Genomic DNA, 26,460 nt, shown 5'->3' on the forward strand with positions numbered 1-26,460 from the left:
AAACAGCTACTGCTTTTAGTAAGTTTCTCTTTGTTGAGTGGATTACCAAGGTGTATAAAGTCAAAATTATATATCTCAGATAGTCTAAAAAGTATTGAGATTCTTGCGCATGAGATGGTGTTATTGTCCTAAATCTCAAAGTATATTAGTCGCGGCGGATCAGCCCTAATGCCATTTGAGAGCTCATAGTTGAAGCTAGTAATGTGCAAAAAATCTTAGAATTCTTAGAATCAGAAGAAAGTATTGCGTCGTAAAGATGAATGAATCTTCTGCAAAATTGTGCTACATTTTGAATTTTATTTCGATAAAGGCAAAAACGCTGCGCAGACTCGTAAAGCAATTTGTGGTTTTACGGGTGAGGTAAGTTATTGAGAGTAACAACTAAAAGATGGTTCGGCCACTTTCATTTTGGAAATTTCGATGTTCAAGATGCTCCTCATAGTAGGTGACCAAACAGTGAAGTTGATGAATTTCTGGTAAAAGTCGAGTCATGACACCTCCAATGACTAAACAGCTATCATTAAACAGTGCTGAACCACTTGGAGAAAGATAACTACAAAAGGAAGCTCAACATGTTTGTATCACATGATCTGACTCAAAAAATATTTACTGGATTGAATTTCTACCTGTTACAAACCCGTGCCATTTATGTAGCGAGTGATCACAAGTGATGAGAAGTGAATAATCTACGACAAAGATGTGCGGAAAAGATTCCAGTTGAAAGGAGGAGCAGCTCTACGGCCAGTAGCAAAGCACACTAACGTGCAGAAAGGTTATGTTGTGCGTTTGTTGGGATTGGAAGAGTATCGCACATTGAAAGTTGCTGCCACCGGGCAGAACGATAGACTCCGGCCTGTACTTGTAAACAATTACCGCGAATGCACTTAGGAAGGGAAACAACGACCGCAACTGGTCAATAGAAAGTTCCACGCTATCACGCCAGACCATATATGTACACTCATGTCTAAAATGATTGTCGCTTATCTATAACTGTCTTCTTGTAAAAATATAATCTGAAAATGATTTTGCAGTGTACTTTCAATACTGATACTATGTGTATAATCAGGGAATGTATACAGTAGTAAATTTCATACGAAAAGAATTATAAATATGAAAATTAGAGTGAGTGAAACAAAATGTTGCTAAATGGACAAGAAAGTTTTATTTTCGTTTTATTGCTCTTACTGCTCACTGCTCTTTTGACATGAAATTTACCACATACATGTCTTTGCCGATTATACACATACTAACATTATAAGAAATACTGGGTGAATTCGTTATCAAATTATATTTCTCCAAGAACATATTTATAGACATGGGACAATAATTTTGGACATGAGTGTACATCTTTAACGATCCGTCAGAAATTGAAAAAACTTGGCTGGGAAGTTTTAATGCATACACTGTATAAGCCAGACCTGACACCGTCACACTATCATTTGCTTCCGTCTCGGCGTTAGTCCCAGAATGGTGTTAACCCTCAGAGGAACTTACTTCTACATGAGTGATTCCATTTCAAATCGTCCAGGGTGGTCCACACGACTATCTCAGATTTAACTTATTTTTTAAAATAAGAAACTACATACAAAATTATTAGACCCATATTACAGCCTTCCAAAATGGCCGCCCTCCTCTCGGATTGCTCGAAAAATTGAAAAACATGTCAAATTAAAAATTTTATTGTAGAGAAACGAGTGTACTTAGTAACATAATCGCAATAGCAGGAAGAGTATAAAGTTGTATGTTTCGTTGGAGGGTAAAAATTCGTCTATTGGTCCAATAGGAATCGCACAATTCACTCACAATGTTGCCAACTTTGATGAAATTTTTGCTAACTTCAAACATTTTTTTTTCTCTCCTCACGAGCAATATCAACCATCTGCTTGTAGCATCGAAGTCTACTCCATAAGGTCTCTTGAAAATGTAAAGGACTTACGTTTCTGATTATTACATCCCACATTATAGCATGATAAAAAGCTGAAAATTTCATTAAGACACCATGTTTGGACGCCATTTTCTCAAAAACCCCACCTTTTAAAAATCTGAATTTTTTACATGTATTGGAAAAGTACCTAAGTATTTAATATCCGTTAACCGTTCATGCGGCTGAAGCCCCTAACATCCGCAATTAATTATTGAAATTTCGATTTTTGTACTGGAAATGTAAATATTTCGTATGGCCATTTAGGTCCTATACACAAGGCGATTTGAAAGGGAGTATGAAAATTTTGAGAGATGAATCCTGACATCAAATCCAGTAAAAAAGTTCCTATAAACATGAGTCGAATTCCGCTTAGTTTTCGAGTTACAGGGTTTCCAACTCGGGACCAAAAATCGGCTCGCGACAATGGAAAATAAAATATATATTTCGCGTTAAATCAGAAACTGTGTGCTAAAGTTATGATGAAGTTCAGAAAGTTGATTTGTATCAATATGAAAATTTTTACGTGCGTTGCAATTCGGTTGGCAGTGTTGCCAGCTTGGTAGAACTTTTATTTCTATCCAAATGACACTACATGGATTTTATTTGATATTTAGTATTCATTAATGATTGCAAACATCACATGAAGCACAATTTTCCCAACATCACCACAGTTTTCGAAAACTTACATGTATTTCATTAAAAGGTTTATCTCATGCGTTATTGATAGTTTGTGTGATTCGGTGTCGTGAACATCGTCCTAGTATTCTCTGGAACCATGAAAATTGTTTACACTGGTAGCATGACATTCTAGTGCACTAGTTAAGTGTTTGTGTGAATAACAATGGGGAAGTCCTATTAGAGTAAGGACCGTATTAAATGTGTTGGTTATGCTAAAAGCCGTAAGAGGATTGTGCACAGAAAGAATTTTAGACAAAAAAAATTACCTTGCGGTAAAATATATGGGTTGCGTACAGCGTGTCAGCCCAAACGTACTATTAGGGGGAGGATGATTATTTGTGTCCTGTACATAAGGCGATTTGAAAGCCAGTATGAAAAATTTTGAGAGGTGAATCCTTCACCGTAGTCTAGGTTTCACCGATAACGGCCGTTTTAATGGGGACACATTCATGTTTAGCATGTTAACTGTCTGGTTAATGGTTTCAAAATCTACATTCAGAGGAACAAATTCTTTATCTTGCTGGTGCATAATTTTATATTTACATCTCTTTCGTGGTCACCAATATCTCACACACATTCACGTTGTTCACGGTAAATATTCAAAGCACTCTTTACACAAATAATCAATCTCTCCTAATATTACGTTTTGGCAGACGCGCTGTACGCAATACATATATTTTACCACAAAATAAAATGTTTGTCAAGAAGTCTTTCTGTACACAATTATCTTATGCCTTTTAGAATCATCAACACATTTAATACGGTCCTTACTGTAATAGGACTTCCTCATTCTTATTCACACGAACACTGTAACTAGTGCACTACAATGTCATGTTACCAGTAAAAACAATTTTCATGGTTCCAGAGAACACTAGGACGATGTTCACGACAGCAAACCTCGTAAGAAACTGTTTCGTGGTTTCAGCAGAACTTCTTGAACAAGTTTGAACTTGATGCGTGGAGTTATGAGAGGTTTTGCAATAATAAAGAATATTTTTTTCTTCTTCTTATTATTATTATTATTATTACAACTTACACAGACGTAGTTTTTTTCGACATTTTGGTTTTACTAATGATGACAAACATCGAGTGAAATTCACACTTAATGTTGCAAACTATCAATACCGCACGAGATAAACCTTTTAATGAAATACATGTAAGTTTTCGAAAACTGTCGGTGATGTGGGGAAAATTGTGCTTTATATGATGTTTGCAATCATTAATGAATACTAAATATCAAATAAAATCCACGTAGTGTCATTTGGATAGAAATAAAAGTTCTATCAAGTTGGCAACACTGCCAGCCGAATTGCAACGCACGTAAAAATTTTCATATTGATACAAATCAACTTTCTGAACTTCATCATAACTTTAGCACATAGCTCCGATTTAACACGAAATTTATATTTTATTTTCCATTGTCGCGAGCCGATTTTTGGTCCCGAGTTGGAAACCCTGTAACTCGAAAACGAAGTGGAATTCGACTCATGTTTATAGGAACCTTTTTACTGGATTTGATGTCAGGATTCATCTCTCAAAATTTTCATACTCCCTTTCAAATCGCCTTGTGTATAGGATCTAAATGCCCATAGGAAATATTTACATTTCCAGTAAAAAAATTGAAATTTCAATAATTAATTGCGGATGTTAGGGGCTTCAGCCGCATGGACGGTTAACGGATATTAAATACTTAGGTACTTTTCCAATACATGTAAAAAATTCAGATTTTTAAAAGGTGGGGTTTTTGAGAAAATGAAGTCCAAACATGGCGTCTTATTGAAATTTTCAGCTTTTTATCATGCTATAACGTGGGATGTAATAATCAGAAACGTAAGTCCTTTACATTTTCAAGAGACCTTATGGAGTAGACTTCGATGCTACAAGCAGATGGTTGATATTGCTCGTGAGGACAGAAAAAAAAAATGTTTGAAGTTAGCAAAAATTTCATCAAAGTTGGCAACATTGAGAGTGAATTGTGCGATTCCTATTGGATTAATAGACGAATTTTTACCCTCCAACGAAACATACAACTTTATACTCTTCCTTCTATTGAGATTATGTTACTAAGTACATTAGTTTCTCTACAACAAAACTTTTAATTTGACATGTTTTTCAGTTTTTCGAGCAATCCGAGAGGAAGGCAGCCATTTTGGAAGGCTGTATATCGAAGGAAAAAATTTTTTCAGCAAAAAGAAAAAATATGGGTCTAATAATATTGCATGTAGATCCCATATACAAAAAATAAATGAAATCTGAGACTATGATGGGGACCAATTGTGGTTTGCCTGGACGATTTGAAATGGAATTGGTCACATCCTAATTTGCACTTTTGGTACCTCAGAGGCATCCCAATCACTTTAGTATTTTAAGTGTAAGTACATTGCTATCAAACAAGGAATAGAATTACTTTTACGGACTGTTGTGTTTATTATAATGATGTTTTAGAATACATTCTATTATACCAATGACATACACAAAGAAAGTTAGTATTTTAACCCTTTTCTTCTACATATAATGAAAAAAATAAATGTGCGTCTTTACCATGGCGTAGTGAGCTCAAACTTTGTGCTCATGGATGACAACGTACGTCCACACACAGTCGCCTAAGTTGAGATTCTGGAGCGTGAGAGTATCTACCGTATGGACTGGCCAGTACGGCTAGTCCCCCCCCCCCCCTTCCAGTATGAATCCTATTGAGATTCTCTTGGACGACTGGTTGTGGTTGCACACCAGAGTCCACAAATTTTGACCCTACAGGACCTGAAAACTGCCCATAGGAAGAAATGGGACAACATGCCCCCTGGAACTCAAGAATTTGCCCGTGGACAGTATGGGAAAGAGATGTGCAGCATTCTATGATGCATACACCCTACTGATTTGCTCAGAAATCCAATACATTTATGACAACTGACATTTCATCTCAAAACTCCACAGTATTCTCCATGTGTTTGTTTGGTTTTTATCACATTATGTTTCTCTCCATGATGGCGAATTTCTGCCATATTCGGTCAATAAAGTTGGTATAATAACAATAATGATATACTGGTCACTTACTGTATCCTGTTTGTGTTGAAAACAATTATGGCTGACAATGTTTATTCCTAGTATTTGTCAACCAATGTATATAAAACAAGTAGAGTAGACTCACGACTATCTGGTTTAATGTGGTGGAAGAGGACATCGGATAGGCCGGAGTACTCATTTTTGCCCCATCCACACATCAAAAATCTTTTTATACCAAAACCTGCTCTATTTTTTTAAAATAAAGAAACTCTAAATCTAAGTCTGTAAAAAGGCCTAAGTCTTTAAAAAATGACTTAAACTTGTTTTACTGTTCATAGATAAATGTTGCTTAGTTACTAAATTATATTCTGCTTGACATGGGGCTTTATTCTGTACCAGTCTTCACAAAAACTGCGGAGTGTAACGCAATGCAAAACATGCAAAAATAAATTATAACTGCTATGAGACTTTTCCTAGTACATCAAAATCAAAATATAGAATAATGAAGTGTTCATGTCTTTCTAAACTGTAACACCTCAATAATGGTAACATTAATGTTTTCTCCAAAACTTCCTTGACGAACAGGGGTAAAGTGTCCACCTCAAGTAGTAAAGTTCCAAATTCGAATTCAGGTTGTGTGAAATTTATAACAATACATATCATATGTACGGGTTTTCTTGTGCATACTCTATCATTTAGTCAGAAATCATTATTCACGTATATATCTAGAAGTCACTACTCACATATATATATAAGTCATCACTCATATATATATATATATATATATATATATATATATATATATAGGGTGGTAGGTAACTCCACCGACGAACTTTGGGAGACGATTCCTTATACGAAATGGAAGAAAAAAGTTCTAATAAACATGGGCCGAAAAATGCCTCCTTTCAGATTTATGATCCATTGAAAATTCGAAAAATCATTTTTCAAACCTCTCTAACAGAAACTATAGGACCTATCCCAAGCGGTTTAAGGAATTACACAGAAACTAGTATGTTCTCTATCTAAATATCCATGTTTTACCATCCTCCGTTATCAGTGAAAGAAACTGTAAAAAGGAAGTTGAAGTATAGGAATACTCCTTTAGGTACTAGTGGTACGTTCGTTTCGCTGGTACCGGTGAATTCTGAAACATCGTTATTTAGATAGAGCGTATACCAGTTCCTGTGTAATTCCTTAAACCGCTTGGGATAGTCCTATAGTTTCTAAGTTAGGGAGTTTTGAAAAATGATTTTGAGAATTTTCAATGGATCATAACTCTGAAAGGAGGCACTTTTCGGCCCATGTTTATTAGAACTTTTTTCTTTCATTTCGTATAAGGAATCGCCTCCCAAAGTTTGTCGGTGGAGTTACCTACCACCCTGTATATATATCATCTCCTTTAACCTACCAGGCAGCTAACGATTGATTGACATGTGTGATATCTTGTATTATTGGTTTATTAACTTACAGATTCTAAATTAATTTTCACTCACTGTACAGAACAAAGCTGGAAATGGCTGAGACATAAACCCCAGTCTCCTACTTGCCGAGCTAATGTTCTACTAGCTGAGCCAGGGTAACACGATCAGTTTTCTGTTTATTTATTTGTTTATAGCTCGAGCTTCTTTTAACTAGATATCTCTTGACAATTATTTTCTCGCTGGTAGTAAAACAGGAAAGTATGGAAAATACCTGTTACAATGGGTGAAAAGTGCTCTAAATTATGAAATAGAATCATTGAAGGAATTATGATTAAAAATGTAGAACACTAAAAATAATGTATGGAATCTGATCAGCGAAACTTTTTTTTTTTTTTAATAATAATAATAATAATAATATAAAAAGTAAGAAATATCGAATAGAACTCTATAAATTGGTAACTCGTAGGTTTGGGATTCAAATACTCCCCCTTCCCATGTAGCGAAATACTTTATAAAAAGAAATATTTGGTGGAATGACAAATGAAACGGGTAGAAACGCACATACTTTTCTTTCAGCACAAAGTTCGATTATAGAATCATATTAAGGTTCGAGGAGTAAGGCTTCAGAGAAAGGCATTCTACCATTTCATCGTCTCGAAAATCTATTAACATATTAAAACAAATATGTATTACCTTTCGCTATGTCTGAAGGTCGAATTCCACTTACGCGCGTTCTATAATCACCAACTGGTTCGGTAGGTCGAACATATTTGTCATACACACAATTACCATATCTGTTGACGAGTGATACTCTTGCTAACATGTTAGTACCGTCTTCCGTGCCAACCATTTCGCAATCCATACTAATGACATTTGTCAACCTGAAATAAACATTTATGAAAATGAGAGGGATACAAAAATCTTGTATGATTCTTTTTTTTTTTTTTTTTTTTTTTTTTTTTAATGTAAACTTAAATTTAAACAGGGAAAAAATCTGACTGGGACAATAATCAAGCCCGGCTTTCCAGTTTACTGTACCGGTACGCTTACCACTACGTTACCCAGTTTGCACGCACACTAGTCAGACATTTTGACTGTTGTGATCAATGCTCAACCATCCAAATCATGTGAACTGTATTGTGTTTAGAGAACTCAGTTCCTATATTAACGAACACTTACGACGCGGAGACTGAATTAGATACATAAAAATTGGAGGAAAGAATGGTATTTTCTTAAATGTATCTTCTATTAGATGAGAATTCAATGAAATTAAAGGTGAAAAACTTTCACTAGGCCAAGAATCAAACTCACATTTCAGGCGAAGTTACTTTTTCACTCTTTAAGTGTCATTGAATTCGTGCATATAGACGATACGATGAAGAAAAAAAAAATCTTTCTAGTTCTCAGATTCCTGCAGTCAACTTATAGATAACTTTATATTTTAACCTTTTGGTTAACAAACGGACATCTGACGCCTCTTCCTAAGACCCTGATTCTCGTATCACAATTAGTTATATAAGTTTTGAGTTCCTTAACCACATATGTTTTTCACACGCCAGACTTAGTGGAAAATGAAAACTGAAAAACAAAAAAAAAAAAATAGATATATGATCATGTCTTACAAAACTATAATATGGCTAAAAGCGCACAACAATTTATTGATTTCCAGTGAATACAAAAGGAAGGAAAAGTTTTCGAATACGCTATTCGTTCAAAGCCCAACGTAAATTTCTATTATTTATAACATCTTCCACTTTGGACGATAATGATCCTATCATGACTGTCATAATGCGCTCCTTTTGAGAAAATATCATAAGAGCATCCAAACAGTGTTATATGGACCGTCAAAACAGCTAATGCCTGGATTTTCTAAGGAACAGAGTCGGCTCATGAAGATAGTCCCTCTTGTAAAAATTAGTCTTTTCGCTTGAAAATAAAATAAGAAAACTTTCTTAGTTTGCTAACTGCTGCATACACCATTCAATACGTACATCAGAAGACCTTTATTAACTTAGTTTTAAGCGATAAAACTTTAATTTTTACCAATGTGATTTCCCTCACGAGTCGCTTCTGCTTGCAACACTCCCATTTTCTCTAACTTATTACTCCATTTTATTTTTACTCCAACTCTAGCACTTCAACCACCATCACATAAGTTATTGCGAACAAAAAGCGTAATAACAAAACGTTTGCAAAACACTCCCTTCACAACATGTAAATTTACACTGTCACAACACACATGTGAATTAAATATTTTCAACGACAATTTTTGATTACTCCTTAATTTTTATATTCACACAACAGCATCATCATCTTACTTATATCGTCCCATAGTCGGAGACATTACAGTCTGGCCCAAGAACAATAATAACAGTAATTTACATTGCTTTGAAAAGAATGAAAAGATCTCGCGAAACAGTACAACAATAAGTAAAATAAATAAATAAATATAAATAACGCTATACTGAAATTACGATGTAAGTTTATACGTATATGATAACTGACGTATCCTTTGTAGACATACATAAAACTATAGTTAGTATAATTGTGGGAATAATTTCTTTTGAAAAAATATTTATACTGCACTATTCCATTCCTGCTTCGTCTGTGTTCTGTCATCGATCCCCTTCCACTGACCTCGTCGTCTATGTAGAATCTGAGTTAAAGATGTTAATTGGATATCATATTTCGTCTACGAACGACACCGAGTATTCAGTTTCTGCCAATCGACAGCAGGTAGATGAGTGCATTAATATAGTGTTGATACAGTTTCCTGGCTTCTCCCGAAAAGGATATATGCGAGAGACAACCAAGTTAGCCCCGTTAAAACGGCCACCACCATAGAAAGCTACGGAAAAAGGAAAACGCTCCAGATTGTTGGAATAATTCTCATATAGTCTCACTGCTGAAAAGGATGCTAAATGACCTCAATAAATTAAATGACCTCAATAAATCAACTTAAATGACCTCAATAAATCAACTTAAATGACCTCAATAAATGCTATGTATCCAGACGGATATACTTGCTCCGCATAAACTCCTACATATAACATGTCTTTAGCTTCTAAGATATTACTAAGCGAAGTTTTAGTTCATGCATAAATTGTAAACGATAATGTTGTTTCACGAAATTACTACATTGCTAACTCTATTAAACATTTTACTAAAACATTTTTCTTGCTAAATCATTACACTAAAAGCTCTACAAACAATTCGTTCAAACTAGAAAACTCATTGCTTTCACTGATGTACCTTTTTTGCCTTTCTAACGAGTGACCGATTTATTTGATTCTTAAATTTTTCATGTTTTCTTTTTGAAATAGTCATTAAATGTCTTTTGGTGTTAACATGGGAACAGACAGGTAGAACATACTATTATTTATTCATTAGAATGAAAGTTCAGAAGCGTCCAAAATCCCCCCCCCCCCAAAAAAAAAAAAACATAGGAAAAACTTCGCTTTTTTTCTAATAAAACTGTTCTCTCTCTCTCTCTCTCGTTTTCGCTAGCCTGTATTAAACAGATTTCACCATTTGCAGATTCACAGTAGTGGCTCCAAAATTACGTATAATGTATACAATATTATCCAAGTTACACTTCGGCAATAATGTGATTGTCGGAACTTAATATTTCTCAGATTTACGAAAAAATTGAGGAAAGTGCAAAAATGGAAAACAAAAAGTGACAATTACTGAAGAAAGAAAGAAAATTAGCATTAGTATAACGGATAGCAATGCAAAAATTATTGATAGAATAATTTGTGGAGCGATAATAATATGAAAGGAAATTGTGTATTCAGAAGAAACCTATTCATATGGTTCTGATTTTCTTGAAGATATCATGACGCGACTTAGATTAGGATTCGCGATTCCATTACGAAATAAACTTTCGAAAAGCTGTGCAACGAGCCCCTGAATGTCGCCATGGAAATCAGAACAATTACTCTGGGTATACGCCAATCTCTGTACCACTGATCCTTAAATTAGCCGCTCAGTTCAATCAGCTAGCTAATGGAACATAATATAGGGATACTGGATTATCGGAAGACATTTAATATCAGACTGAAAAATATCTTCACGTAATAAAGGATACAAGTTTATGATTATATATTGTACCAATACCTGGTAAAAATAACAACAAATACACCTGTCACATCTCTGAATAATCCATTTTATGATATACAAAAGTGAAGAAAATACACGACAGGAGCGAGAATCGAACCCACGTCTCCCTCTGATGCATTAACCACTAAGCTACCCAGTCTGCTTCCCGAACACCCATACATTTCATGACTTCTGAAGTTGGTGCACAGTATTTCACAATTCTCTCTAGTTTTAACACAAGCAAAGAAAATACAATATTCTTACTCATGTTCTCCTATATCGCCTTGTTTGTCCAACTTTATGAATTTCTCCCTGTTGTTTGGCACTTGGACTCCTTCAGAATGCTGATTGACTTGCATGTTATTGTCCTCGTATGATTCTTTTTTATAAAATTTTCTCTTCTCTTTTCTCCATCTTCTCTTAAACATTACGTCCTTTTTCGGTTCTACTTTGTCCTGCAACTGCCGAAAAACAATAATGATAACATCACCGAAACATACGGGAAAATATATATTTTATTTTAAAACTTATACTACTACAGAAACTAAAGCATATAACTAGTGTTAGTTATTAATCTTAACAAAATGTGCAGATTGTATCAACGCTAAAGTAAATAATAATAGTAATAATTTTTAATTGACAACTGTAGTGTTATTAATAACTCTTGTTGTGAATATTTTATTTTGTTAAAAATCTTAAAGTGTTGTTTCTTAAAACATTGTACTAAATGGTATACATAGATAAATGTGCCAGTTTTTTGTAATTATTGTTATCGTTAATAATTTGCTGAACTGATGCATGATTACAAATATTTACTTGATCTAATTTTGGTATACATCTGTTATTTAGAAATTGCTAGAATTTTTAATACGAACTCTCATTTCCTTCAATGTCATTTTCTTAAAACGACATCATGCTCATTATATTACATTGCATGAAAACCACAAACGTATCTTCTGATGATAAAAATTATGTATATACAAATACCTCGATATTATAAGTAATAAAAAATACACTCCTTAAAATTTGAACTTTCACACGTATATCAAGATTAGTTTCAGTAAATATTGTTATTTTCAATTATTTTAAATGTACTTTATATATCTAGGCCCAAAACATCGATTAAAAAAAAAAAAATCTAGACTTAAGACGAGGACTAGAAACTTCCCCCCTTGTTAGTCGGTTGCTCTAGCAATGGAGCTGTCAGCTGAAAATCTCGTCCCTAAAACATCCAGTGTAGTTGAATTGTTTCTACAAAGTGCTAGCAAGTGACTGATCTGAAGAGATGAAGAAACACTGCGTCAAAAATTGTGTCGGCAATATCTCTAATGGTAAGGCCCCGTTCGACAAGCAGGAAATCGGAATTTGCATCCCCATCAATCCGTTCAATAGTTTTCTGTTATTTCATTGTTATGCTAAGGCTAATATAATAATAATTATTATAGTTTTGTATCAATTTCTTTTTTTTTTTTTTTTTTTTTTTATTACTAAGGTAATATTTAACCATTTTCAGCTCCTGTTAGAGTCGTTCATTACAGTTACCAGTAACAGTTAAGGCCTATCGTTACATTTTCTTCATAATATGAGAATGAAAAATATTTTTTAAAAAATGAACTAAGTAATCCTGGCTGAAGATCACTAATAATAAACATAGCTTTCATATTAACTATTTAAAAAAAAAAAAAAAAAGAACCAGTATTTAAACTAGTGATTAAACCTTACAAATCAGTTACGAGAATCTATTTATTTCAAGAAGATAAATCTGATATTCATTACCTCCTTCATTTGGAGTTTCTTCCATGGGAATTAAAAACTTTCTTTTTTCTTTCTTTCTTTGTTTTTTTTTTTTCTTTTTTGGAGGAGGGCTCACTCTAAATATAACTTTAAAAAAGATATGTTCCTTCGTAGCAAGTGGCTAATGTACGTAGTGGTCCTGAATTCGATTACTGGCACGGTACTTGTAACAGATAATACAAGCCCGACCAGCGAGTGGTTCAGATTTATTTTACGCAGTAGGTCCTGTCTCCTATCTTTGTGACTGAAAAGGGATGTGAAATATCAATCAGTAAAATCGAACAAATCGAAAAGGGAGTGGGGGGATTAAAGACTTTCTGTGGAAAAAAAAAAAAAGTTGTGATCATCACAATTTTACGTAAAACCAAAACTCAACTTTAAAGGAACACATATGAGGCAGTTTAGAACATCACGCAAGAAGCAGATTTACAATGTTAAGCGTGACGATTGAAAGTATTATCATGAGCATTAAAATGTCTGTGTGTCCGGCAGTGGATATGATACCATTGGGCACTACGACAGAAATCGTGATCTTGTGGTGTAGACTGTAGTTGCTCCAAATATATGGTGAAACGAATTTTTATCGGTTATACAGATCACCCTTTTTCTTTTATATATTTAAACTTTCACCCTTACTTTAACATACTTGACAAAAGCTGCTGCCTTGACTGAAAATACTATTACAAAATGATTTACGAGAAGCGGCTGGTAAGTTCGCAGCCTAATGCAATAATAAAATAAAAGTTGCAATTAAAAACATGTATTTCTCAACATGATCTTGCTCGAATGAAATGCATTTCTCTCATCAGGCATACAGTAGTTTAATACCATCGAAAAAAATAGGCTCTTTCTTTGCTTTCAAAATGGTTTTCTATGGTAGCCTTGATTTCGTTCCCATCTTCAAATCTCCGGCCTTGTAACTCCTCTTCAAGATTAAACAAACAAACAAAACTAAACTAAAGAAAGAAAAAAATAGTCATTTGAAGCCAGGTTTGGGCTGTAGGGTGAGTGGTATATCCCTATAAAACCTGTATCTTTTAAGAGCTGACTCCAAATTCGCGCCAGTTCAAATGCTCTTCCAAAAACAGCATTCTGCAGCTGAGTTTCTCATGTCGCTTCTGTTAAGACTGCCTCATGAACCTGAACCAATAAATTTGAGTAATATTGACCATTCATCGTATTTCCGTTTGGAAGATAATGTGGTAGGCAGCGCCACCACATCGCCTCGTCTCTTCTTGAACATCTTTGGAGGGTTCCTTAGCTTTCCCGGCAGATGTTAGCACATAGACCGGTCAAGTGGCTATATAATTTCTAGAGAAAGTGAGAGCTTCCTTCTTTACGTTTGCAATCATCCGTACAATAGCAGAAGCAGCAGCAGAACCAGCACCGAAGGCCAGATGGGACTAGGATAGGCAGAGGCATCTCATAGAAGACAGTACAGAGAACGAGTGCACCAAGACTTTCATTGCGTGATACCCCGGGCACAGAATGAAGAAGTGCGACCGGCGGATGCACTTTACCTAATTGGTAACCTTTCTTTTTACCTGTACAGTCTGAATTGGTGTCATCTGTACATAAATTTGTATGAAACATTTAAAATTTTGATTATCATTTCACAGAATCGAAACTGCCTTAACAATCGAGATAAAATGCACTCTCACATTTGCTCGACCGCAAATGCGACGGTGAAAATAACTGATCAGCAAAATGCCTTCCTGTCAAATAAAACGGTCCCCCATAGGTTTTGAAGTCGACTTTTCCACCTTGAATTTCTTTAATGGCCTTTCTCCTTTTTTAATCCACTGAGGTTCTTGTTTCAACTCCGGATCATATTGGCGAATCCAAGTCTCATCTTCAGTTACGATTTGGGCGAAAATTTCGTAGAGACTGTTTCCGGTAAATTCCAAAAACTCTTTACAACCCTCTAGTCGCCATTGCTTGTCGAGCAACGTCAGCATTTTCGGTACCGAGTGCCTATTTTTTTTTTTTTTTTTTTTTTTTTCAATTTCGTTACCATGCGCACACTAATTATTTTCATGTTCAAGTGTTCGTGCAAAACTTATCCGACTCTTTTACTAATCTGCAACTCTTCCGCTATCTACCACAATTTTATTCCTTAGTGATCACCGCCACAGGATGCTCTAGGCAGAGTAATCTCCACAGGCCTTTTGCCCTTCTTGAAATAACTGGAACGATTTTTTGATCATGATATACGAAGGTCCAGAATAAAAAAAATGAAAATGAAATCTTTAAGTTTTACGTCCCACGGTTATGCCGGTTAGGCTAAAGGAGACGGTGATAATGAGAAATGAGTGAAATGGTGGAATGAAGAAAGTGGGAGGAAACGGGAGAACCCGAGAAATCCCACGAGCACGGTGTTTGTCCACCACAAAGTCCACACGGCGCGAGCTAGGATCGAACCAGGGACCCCAAGCACCGGAGGTGAACGCTCTACCACTGAGCCACCGCGCCCCCAAAAGGTCCAGAATACTTTAGAGTTCACGATAATATCTTCAAAGATTTCTTTAAGTGATTCTCTTTCTTCACTAGTATTTACCATAGCATAGTGCTCAAAATTGCGAGAATTTTCGGATTCGGTTAACATACTGATGTTTGTCTTTCCATAGATGACAGCGTAATAAGATAATTATTGAAATGAGGTTATATTTATACTATCAAAGAACGATGCAATTAGTGCTACCATTAATGAGTACAAGAATCATCGCTAAGTACCTCAGTCAGCGAACAAATCAGCTGTTCATCCTATAAAGGTGTCAGTATTTTATTATTCGTTGTTCGACTGCTCCTACAAATTAACTCATGGTTACCCTGTACATGTGTAACAACTAAAGTGCTAATATATATATATATATATATATATATATATATATATATATATATATATATATTTGGTCTAGGAATTAATTCGTGCGGGTGGACAAGAGATGGCGCAACGAACGGAGCGTCCCACAGTTCCGTGTATCCACACATGTGTTGCAAACCCCTGTCATCGCGTATCGTTCGTAGTATAGGGCAGTGGATTAAAGCGTCAACAACACCAGTTTGTAGTTAAGTGAACATGGCGCAATTTGTGCCTGATAAAGTGTTTTTGCGGGGTGTCCTGCTGCATTACTTTAACATGCAGAAAAGTGCGACTGAAAGTCATCGTATTTTGGTGGAAGTGTATGGTGACCATGCTCTAGCTGAGCGAACGTGTCGAAGTGGTTTGCACGGTTTAGAAGTGGTGATTTCGGCTTGGCAGACCAAGAGCGAGCTGGACAGCCAAAAAAATTTCAAGACGAAGAATTGACAGCATTGCTCGAGCAGGATTCGTGTCAAACGCAGGAACAACTTGCAGCAGCATTAGGCGTTGATCAAACAACAGTCTCCAAACGCTTGAAAGCCATGGGAATGATTCAAAAGATGTCACATTGGGTTCCACATGAATTGAAAGACAGAGACGTTGAAAGACGAAAAACCATTTGCGAATTGCTGCTTCAACGACAGCGCAGAAAGGGGTTTCTGCATCGAATTATTACGGGTGATGAGAAGTGGATCCATTACGAGAACCCTAAACTAAAAAAGGCCTGGGTGAAACCAGGTGAACCAGGTCCATCACAACCAAAACGAGATATTCACTGTGCAAAGGTTATGCTGTGCATATGGTGGGATATGAAAGGTGTGGTGTACTATGAGCTGCTGCAACCGGGTGAAACTATGAATGGAGAACGTTATCGACGACAATTAATGCGTTTGAAGCAAGCTCTGGCCAGAACACGACCAGAATGGGAGAACAGACATGATAAACTTATTGTTCAACATGATAACGCTCGCCCACATGTCGCAAAACCGGTCAAAATCTATTTAGAAAATGTCGGATGGGAAGTTTTATCCCACCCGCCGTATTCACCAGACGTTGCTCCTTCGGACTACTACTTGTTCGATTGCATGAACAACGATTTGATTGGACAGCGGTTTACTTCTTCAGAAGATATCGAAACATGGGTCTCTGACTGGATCGCTTCCAAGGATGAGGATTTCTTTCGCCACGGAATCCGTACATTGCCTGACAGATGGGCGAAAGTGGTGGCTAGCGATGGACAATATTTTTCTTAAGGTATTTATGTATTTTGTGTTTGTACTACAGCTTCAATGTGTGCGTACCAACCGCACGAATTAATTCCTAGACCAATATATATATATATATATATATATATATATATATATATATATATATATATATATATATATATATATATATATATATATATATACAAAAAAACTAGCAGTGTAACTGGCACTCCAATTAGAAGCAACGGTCCGGCGTATGTGATTCAAATAACATACAAATAACGTAAATTAATTGTAGTAATTGCCAGGGCCTGCAAAATCTTGCTTGCAAGTGCACACTAACCAAAAATCTACTAGCCAGGTCATTTTGCAATTACAATAGTTATACAAGTAAACAAAAATCACTTTGCGACACAGTAAACATATCAATATTTTTTTTTTCTTTTGTTTATTGGGATTTCTTTTACAAATAAAAAATAAAGTGGCATCTGCTATTTATTCTTAAATTTACGTTTTTGACTGATCGAACTTTACTCGCAAACGGCGAGTGGATTTTTCAAGCCTTGATAATTGCACATATTGATAATAATTTTTACTCTTACCTGAAGAAACTTTTGCCAGTTTGCGGAAGGAAGTTTCAACGTTGTGTTATTCAGGCGATTGGAGTCATCGGTCTTATCTCTTATAGTTGACTGCAAATCGGTTTTATCCCTTATAGTTGACGGCAAAGAACTTCCCTTATTAACAGCACTCTCAGAACTCTTTCTCATTGTACTGAAATTGAGAGATTATATTGATTTTCTGATTGTTGCTACAAGAAAAGCCTTTATTTTAAAGTTTATTGTATTGTGAAGTTTATTGTATTGTAAAGTTTACTGATATACATAGCCCAATATAATTTTCAATTTGACATCTCGTAAAACTGCAGGACTTTATACGAAACCAACTACGAAAATACTGTACTTGTTGCTAGTGACTTCATTCTATTTGAATTAAGTGGTAAATCACCAAATATAACTGTGCGGGTTATCGGTATTGGTACTGATTAAAAATAGTCCATCATAAAAATGGTAACCTTGCATTTAGAATGAGTGACTGTATATAAAAGAAGATTGTATGGAATATTAAATTCCACTGTCGGATGAATTTATACAATATTGAAAAAAATTATTTCATGGTTACAAGTGTAATGCTACAAGAGCTATACTAGGGTTAATATGAAAGATTACTGTGTAACACACCAATTACCACCACAGAGCATTTCTGCAAAATGAAGGAAACCTATATTTTATGCATACAAGCAGGGATGCAAAGAACCACTCGCCCGGGGCGAGTATTTAATACCATACCGGAGGTAAGTAAATGATTTCTATTGTGGGATGTGGGCTAGTAGCTTTTTCTTGGGCTAGTAAAATTTTGTTGCATATTTGCATCCCTGGCTTACAAGTATACACTTACAAGCGTGAAACCATTACAAGTGTTCTAATTTTATGCGATAGCGAGTGTTTTTTGAGGGTTTGTTTAGATGAAGGGGGAACAAAAGTACGTAAAAACAGAACATGGGTAAACTTTACAATACATGCTCCAGGTGCACATCAATAAATAGGACCGCTTTAAACGGGTATAGTAGATTAGGGTAGGGTGAGATATAGTGGACTACGACAGGGATAAGTAAGATAGGGGCAGGAACGAATTAGCTTAAGGTTAGTGAAGTTTTGATCCACTTTCATAAAATTAATAGTGTAATTTCTCGTTTCTTAGTGAGTATACCAACCGGAGCGGGCGTTGTAGTATTAACCCCTAATTTGTGTTACTATTAGGTTATGTTAGACCTAACTACTTGCATCATTGTATTCATATTCCCGTATATGCGGTTGTGGAAGTCTCCTCAGCATTAAGCATTTCTCATTTCTACAAAATGTATTCTTACTCTATTCTTAAATGAGACAGATTACTACACTTTCCGGCCTATGTTTAGCAGAAGGGGTCCAGCTTTTTCTCTAAAAAATGTTACAATTTTGGTAATTTCTGTTCACATTCCTTTAGTTTAGAGTACGTTAGGTTAGTTTAGGCTAGCTTACGTTAGTTTAGTTTAGTTTAGGTTAGGTTAGTTTATGTTAAATTAGTGTAGGTGTCCCGTATAATTTTTCAAAAAACGATAGAATTTCGCTTATTTCTACTAATATTAGGTAAGTTTTGGTTAGTTAAGGTTAGCTTAAGTTAGGTTATGGTAGGTTAGGTTAGATTTGGTAACGTTATGTTACGTCGAAGTACTTGCATCACCCATCTCCTGTAAATTTTGTGTTTTACGTGCTTCTGGACCCCTTGTACTAAACATACTCCCACTTTCCTTATTTCAATCCATTTCTCCTGTAAATCTTCATTTTACGTACTTTCGTGCACTTTTACTATACGGATCCATAGTATAAGTAGGAGTAGGAACGAGTTAGAAGCCCCGCAAGAGTTCGTTGGGTTCTGTTCTCGACATAAAATGGGCAAATTACAGACTTCTCCAAATTTTTCCATACAGTTTACTATCTGTGGATCCGTATAGAAAACTGCACTCTTTTCTTCCCCCTTCATCTAAACAAACCCTCGAAAAACACTCGACATCGCATAAAATCACATTAGAGCACTTGTAATGACTTCACGCTTGTATGTGTATATTTGTAAACATAAAATACAGGGGCTTAACTTTACAATGCCTGCTCCCGCTGGTATACTCATTCAGAAACAAGAAATCAACTGGATTATATGAAAATGGTTCAAAACTCACCTAACTTTATGCTAACCCGTCCGAACCTCTACCCTACTTATCCCTATCTTACTCTACTCTACCCTACCCTATTCTACTCTACTATATCCTTTAAAAGTGGTCCTACTTATCGATGCGCAGCTAGAGTGTTTATTGTAAAGTTTGCCCGTAAAATTTGGCTATTTCGTATTATTGTTTGTATTTAAACTGACATCTCACCTTTCTTCCCTCGAACTCCACAAACCAAACTACTGATATGTAAAATACTGCTATCTTACTGATTCTATTTTCACACATGTAAATTATTATATTGTAATATGGTAATTCGACGATAATCCAATACAAATGTTTGTCAGTACTCACATTTTTCTTCTTCCTCTTCTCCAATACCAATAAGGGTAAAAAAGATAACTCAGACATATTATTCCTATAGGCTACAATTGGAAAAATGTAATACTGTATACCTCTCAAGGAGGATTGTTGTGATTAAAACAAAATTGTCCACGTGTTAATTGTTCCTATGTCTGGATATCATGTTGGCTGAACTCTGATGAAATATTTACATTGACGCAATATATATGGAAACAAGCATGCACGTTTTTTTTTTTTTTTATTTTATTTTGTCTTTGTCAATTTATTGGATAAGTAGTAACTACGGTCATAGCTACTATGACATCTCGAAACATCACTGCAATTGTTTTAGGTAGGAATCATTATGAAAATAGAAAGTGATTAAAAGTTCGCAGTATAACTGCAAGAAAATGTGCTATTATTTTATGAGGGTACAGTATTGTAAAATTTACGGAAGAAATATGAGTTCTGATTTCGAAAGAGAAACATATAAGAAAACAGAGCAAATGTGGATCTTACTGTAGCATGCGTAAAACGCGAGAATACCTAATACCAGTTGTCGAAGTGAGACGGTATACGGTGATAAGTCATACCTCCTTTGGTTTTTCAGTGATCAAGACAAACCGTCACGGAATAGTAGATGCTAAATATCTTTAATAAATCCATTTTTATAAACAGTAATTGACGAATAGCTTTGTTCGTAAAACCATTTTACTTCGTATGTAGAAATAATTTCAAAGTTGACAACCGACATTTCTTTTTTTTCTTTTTTATCTTTTTCTATCTCTTGTTTTTAAAATGAGGTATCTTCAAAGAAGTTCATCGAGTTCATATTTTGATATGCCACATTGAATTGTTTCTTTCCTACGTATCTGTGTGTCTTCTTGTCTTAATATAAATATTGTATTTAGATCATGGGCGGATTGGGTTGTCTACGCTGGTGGGCAGATCTTACGGAGGTTTGAAATACCCCTCATTCGAGTAGGAGGTCCAGGAGATTTTCTGCTGGGAATTGTTAATATAAAAACTCGGTTTTTGAGCATTTTCGTGTATAATTCTCTATGATACTACATAAGGATGATGTTTTATTTTTATTTTTTTTCAGAAAGTTGTTGGCGATGGAATATCCATGCCCTTCCCCATCTCCTAACTAAAGAGAAACTCTCCAGTTGTTTTCTGTCATTATGTAAATAGAAATGCAATCTTTTAGGCAACATACCCTCACTATTTCAACATTTAGATAGTCGGTATGTCGAGTCAAAATCGTAATAAAACATACCGCCTCTGCTTTTTTTTTTCACTTCGAACACTGCCTAATACAAACACGTGAGCACATAAGAACGTACTGTAAACATTTAAGTGATAATAGGCAGGTTGCAGGCATATAATTTGAAGTACTCACCAACTACCTCTATAAAAATTGGTGCGGAAGTTCCGCAGGATTCTGAAACATGGATATTTGGATAGGACATATACTAGTTCCTAAGTGAAGTCTTGACCCGACCATGGTAGGTTCCATAGCATTGGAGCTAGGGACCTTCGAATTTCAGTTTTTCATGTTTTCGACAGTCTATAACTCCGAATGGAAGCATTTGTGCACCCAGGTTGGTCTATACTTTTTGTCTTATCTTAGTGTCAGGAATCACCTCCCAAACGTTGTCGGTGTTGTTTTGAAACACCATGTATATATATATATATATATATATATATTGGTCTAGGAATTAATTCGTGCGGTTTTACAAAAGATGGCGTAACTAGCTTATTGTCCCATAGTTTCGTTGATCCAAACATGCGTTGAAAACTACTGTCATTGAGCATCTTGTTTAGTATATGTCAGTTGCTTGAAGCGGAAACAGCAACATTTTTTCTTCAACTGAAAATGGCGCATTTTGTGCCTGATAAAGTGTTTTTGCGGGGAGTTATTCTTCATTGCTTTAACATGAAGAAAAGTGCTACCGCAAGTCATCATATTTTAGTGGAAGTGTTTGGTGACCATGCTCTAGCTGAGCGAACGTGTCAGAAGTGGTTTGCACGGTTTAAAGGTGGTGATTTCAGCTTGGAAGACCAAAAGCAATTTGGACAGCCAAAAGAATTTGAAGATGAAGAATTGAGAGCATTGCTTGATCAGGATTCGTGTCAAACGCAGGACGAACTTGCAGAAGCATTTGGAGTTGAGCAAACAACAGTTTCCAAACGTCTCAAAGCCATAGGAATGATTCAAAAGATGTCTTATTGGGTTTCACATGAATTGAAAAGAAAGACGTTGAAAGAAGAAAAACCGTTTGCGAATTGCTGCTTCAAAGACAGAAAAGGAAGGGATTTTTGCATCGAATTGTAACTGGTGATGAGAAGTGGATTCATTACGAGAATCCTAAACGAAAAAAGGCCTGGGTGAAGCAAGTTGAACCAGGTCCTTCACAACCGAAACGAGATATTCATTGTGCAAAGGTTATGCTGTATATATGGTGGGATTTGAAACGTGTGGTGTACTATGAACTTCTGAAACTTGGTGAAACTATTAATGGACACCGCTATCGACAACAATTAATGCGTTTGAAGCAAGCTCTGGCCTGAAAACGACCAGAATGGAATAACAGGCATAATAAACTTATTTATCAAGATGATAACGCTCGACCACATGTCGCAAAACCGGTCAAAACCTATTTGGAAAATGTCGGATGGAAAGTGTTACTCCACCCGCGATATTCACCAGACACTGCTCCGTCTGACTACTACTTGATCGATTGCATGAATAACGATTTGATTGGACAGCGGTTCACTTCTTCAGAAAATATCGAAAAATGGATCTTTGATTAGATTGCGTCAAAAGATGAGGAATTCTTTCGACACGGAATCCGTAAATTGCCTGAAAGATGGGAGAAAGTAGTGGCTAGCGATGGACAATATTTTTGTTAACGTATTCATTTACTTTGTTTTTGAAATAAAGCTTCAATTTTTATTAAAAACCGCACGAATTAATTCCTAGACCAAATATATATATATATACAGTAGATATAGATAATTTTAAGATTGTTGTATCTACTGACTATGGCATTTAAAAAGGATATTCTGAATTGTGTAGTAACAAACAGTGAACAAAGAGTAAATGTTTTATAATTTACAATTCCTCGATAACTTTTTATATTTAAATTCAAAGTGTAATATAAAAATAGGACTTACAAAGTAGTATTTAAAAGCATTTTTCCTGCACTTTGCTGATGCAAAATAAGTTCTTCGAAATGCACTTTTCACAGGAACATGTACTCGACTGACAACAGAGGCCGCTTTGACTCGGTGGTAGAGCGTTCACCTCTGGTGCATGGGGTCCGGAGTTCGATGCCAGCTTGTGCCAAGTAAGCTTTGTGGTGGACAAACATCGCATGCGTGGATTTTCTCGGGGTTCTCCCGTTTCGTCCCACTTTCTTCCTTCCACTATTTCCTTCATTTTTCATCATCACCGTCTCCTTTAGCCTAGCCGGCATAACTGTGGAACGTAAAACTTAAAGATTTAATTTTGACTGACAACGGGGCAAAATAATTCAGTTTCTCTTCACTCATAGTTGTGCAAGTTGGAGATTTTACTACTGCAACTTTGAAAAAAAAGTGTTTTCCTGTACGATTAATTATAAACATATATAAAGGAATTCTGAAAGCCACACAACTATTAGGAAAAACTTCCTGCAAATTGTTCTTGTAAATCAATTTCAGCAAATCCGCAGCAGATACTTTTGCTGTCAGTTCATTTCCTCATTCTTTTTGTGAACAAAGCAAATTGTTTAAATTATTCACAAAAGTTTAAGTCAACATCACCATTGTATTTCACAAAAAAGTCGCCTTTTCCAGACTACCTTACCTGAGATCTGTAAACTCATACGAGGGATGGATCCAGGACTGATTTCTGGGGCGGTAGGTTGTAATACTGCTACTTAGAGCTACTTTTAAGAGCTCCAAACTCTAGGATGGATTTTATTTATATATAAAATAAGAAAATTGCCTCTTCTGGGGAGCAATTGCCCCTTGGATCCGCTCCTGACTCAGACAAAAAGCCAAAAGTCTCATATAGTTCCGTGTACTTATCCTTTCTCATTCGTAAGTCAGAAGCTAATTTGTCGATTATGTAGCTGAATGTTTGGCCGCGGAATTTGTTGCTTCCTATTAAAGAGGTTTCTGCTTATGGGCTCTCGTCTGAAAACTTCTTCCTGACTACTTGTTTTCTGCTTTCATATTTGTACTATTGTAGTCTATTTTCTTCCTTTGCCTTTCTTTCAAAATCTTCAAATTTGTGTCGCAATGAAGATATTTTCAAAGATAAGGCTCCAAGCAACTTAATAACCTTTGCTAATTTCAACTCTTTACATTGCAGATATTTACTGGTCTTGTCAATCTTTCTCAAAACTGTGTCCCGGAGCAACGCTATTACGTTCCTGATAGCGTTTTGTGAATTTCAAAAATCTCAGAGTTTTCTTTCACATTGGTTTTCAAGCAATTCAAACGACGGATTGTCCCACTCAAGAAATTGCACAAAAGCTGGATTAGGGTGAAAAACAATCTGAGGAGTTTCGGCAACATTCCCAGCAAGTTTTCCCACCAAGGCGGAATGGACTCAACATGCCGCACATTGTACAAAAACGGGTAATTCGTTACGACAGTTTACATGAACTTGTACACTCCGCATCAAAAAAAATTGCGACAGCTAACGCCGTGCAGTTAGGCCACCCAATATAGACCTTCTTATCCCATAATCGTGTCAGGTAAAGAAACCCCATTTTTCTCTCCTCCTTTTTTCTCACCCATACTAAAATTAGCTAATAACATGAGCGCAGTTCTAATTTCAAACTACACATGTATTATTTTCGATAAAATGAAATAACAAAACCGAGACGAATCAAGATTCTAAGTTGATATAGGGAGAAACTGGAACACACATAATGAAGAAAAATTGTAACCAATGAATGCCTAATACACAAATTCAGAAATGAGGCAGAGAGGGGAGAGAGAGAGAGAGAGAGAAGAGGAAAGGAGAAAAAAAGAAAAGGGAGAACAGATAAAACTGTGGAATTCAAATGTAGTAAGAAAAGAACCTAACATTATAAAGTTCCCTTTCCAGAAATCCAACAGTAACATAAATTTTTACATATTTTTCAGAACTATTCGAATATATAGAGGATGCTTTAAACATTCATTGTCTCAATTTTATAATGGATAGCACACTCAATATCCAGTAGAACTGTATATCTCCAAGACACATCTAGGATAATGACAAAGGTTTAATACATATGCTTTGTTTCCGCATGGTTCGATTGCAAATTCGGTAGTGTTCATTGGACGCACTGATCCAAAATACATTCTAATATACCCAGTAGATAGCGTTGGTCATATTCTCCATTTCAGACTACTAATGAAAATTGAACAAAAAAAGAAAAAGAAAAAGAAAGAAAGAATGGGGGAATTGAAGATTGCTATTTTATTACTAAATTTCTATCAGAAATATTCTATATTAAAAGTTCCAAATGTTCGAATGAAAAAGTTTATGTTCCTCATAGATGTAGCATATTACAAATTTCAACGTGAATAAAACACATTGAATTATAGGATGGAAACAAATTGTGTGTCGAACTAGTATAAATAAAATTTTGTTTTCAAATAAACAAAGAGGTTACCATTTTCTAGTCTTTTCCGAAGATGTATCTGTTCCGAACATCCAGCATTGATTTCATTTCTTCCGGATATAACGTAATTTGCACAGAGAGAATGAACACGCTAAGAGCTCAAACGGATCATCGTGTCAGTCGGATGATGTTGGTTAGCTTATAGACCACCACTGGGTCGAGGATTCAAATCCGTAGTGACCCGATGATTCGACTGAGACTCGGTAACCCAGAGGATAAAAAAGAGATTTTACTTATTCCCTTGTGTTTAAACAGTATTTCTGCCAGAGATGACCAGGACTGGAGATGTTATCCACAGAGCTCGAAAAACACGACGCCGAAGTTCCCAGTTAATTAGATTCTCCAGACCAGATATATCGAGCTCTTGCTCCGTTTTAACTTTGGAACATGAAGTACGTGTATGTGTGAAAGAGAGAGAGTGGGAGAAGTGAAAGATGCAAAGACAGGATAGGAAAACGTCAAGAAAGAGAGAGGGGGGATGCGAATATAAATATGAAACATACTTATCATTGTAGTGTATGATGTAGAACGCACACACTGTTTAGTCGAATTATCGCCAGTTTTGCTTTGTAAGTTCTCCATCAGCAAATAAATCTCTGTTTGCAGCCATTATTTTATGCGAAAAAATCATACTACCTGATAAGGAATCGAACCAAGATTTTCCATGTGGAAGTCTAGCACGCTAGCACTGCA

The 26,460-nt window shown here is 35.7% G+C and overlaps 1 protein-coding gene across 2 annotated transcripts in view; it reads right to left on the reverse strand.

Moving 5' to 3' along the window:
- LOC145695206 (RNA exonuclease 4) overlaps nt 1-20,253 on the reverse strand; it is a 31,405-nt gene extending 11,152 nt beyond the window's left edge. Inside the window, exons 1-4 of one of the 2 annotated variants that reach the window (XM_081772202.1) lie at nt 20,111-20,253; nt 17,595-17,766; nt 11,392-11,588; nt 7,720-7,907 (exon numbers count right to left, since the gene is read on the reverse strand). In XM_081772202.1, the coding sequence (XP_081628328.1) occupies nt 7,720-7,907; nt 11,392-11,588; nt 17,595-17,762 (553 nt within the window). In that variant the 5' untranslated portion in view covers nt 17,763-17,766; nt 20,111-20,253. The other variant, XM_081772195.1, reaches the window with a different exon arrangement.
- Nucleotides 20,254-26,460: the final 6,207 nt, after the last annotated feature.

The sequence above is a fragment of the Thermobia domestica genome, chromosome 1 (assembly GCF_964235325.1).
Source record: "Thermobia domestica chromosome 1, izTheDome1.hap1.1, whole genome shotgun sequence".
In the NCBI taxonomy this organism is placed as follows: domain Eukaryota; kingdom Metazoa; phylum Arthropoda; class Insecta; order Zygentoma; family Lepismatidae; genus Thermobia; species Thermobia domestica.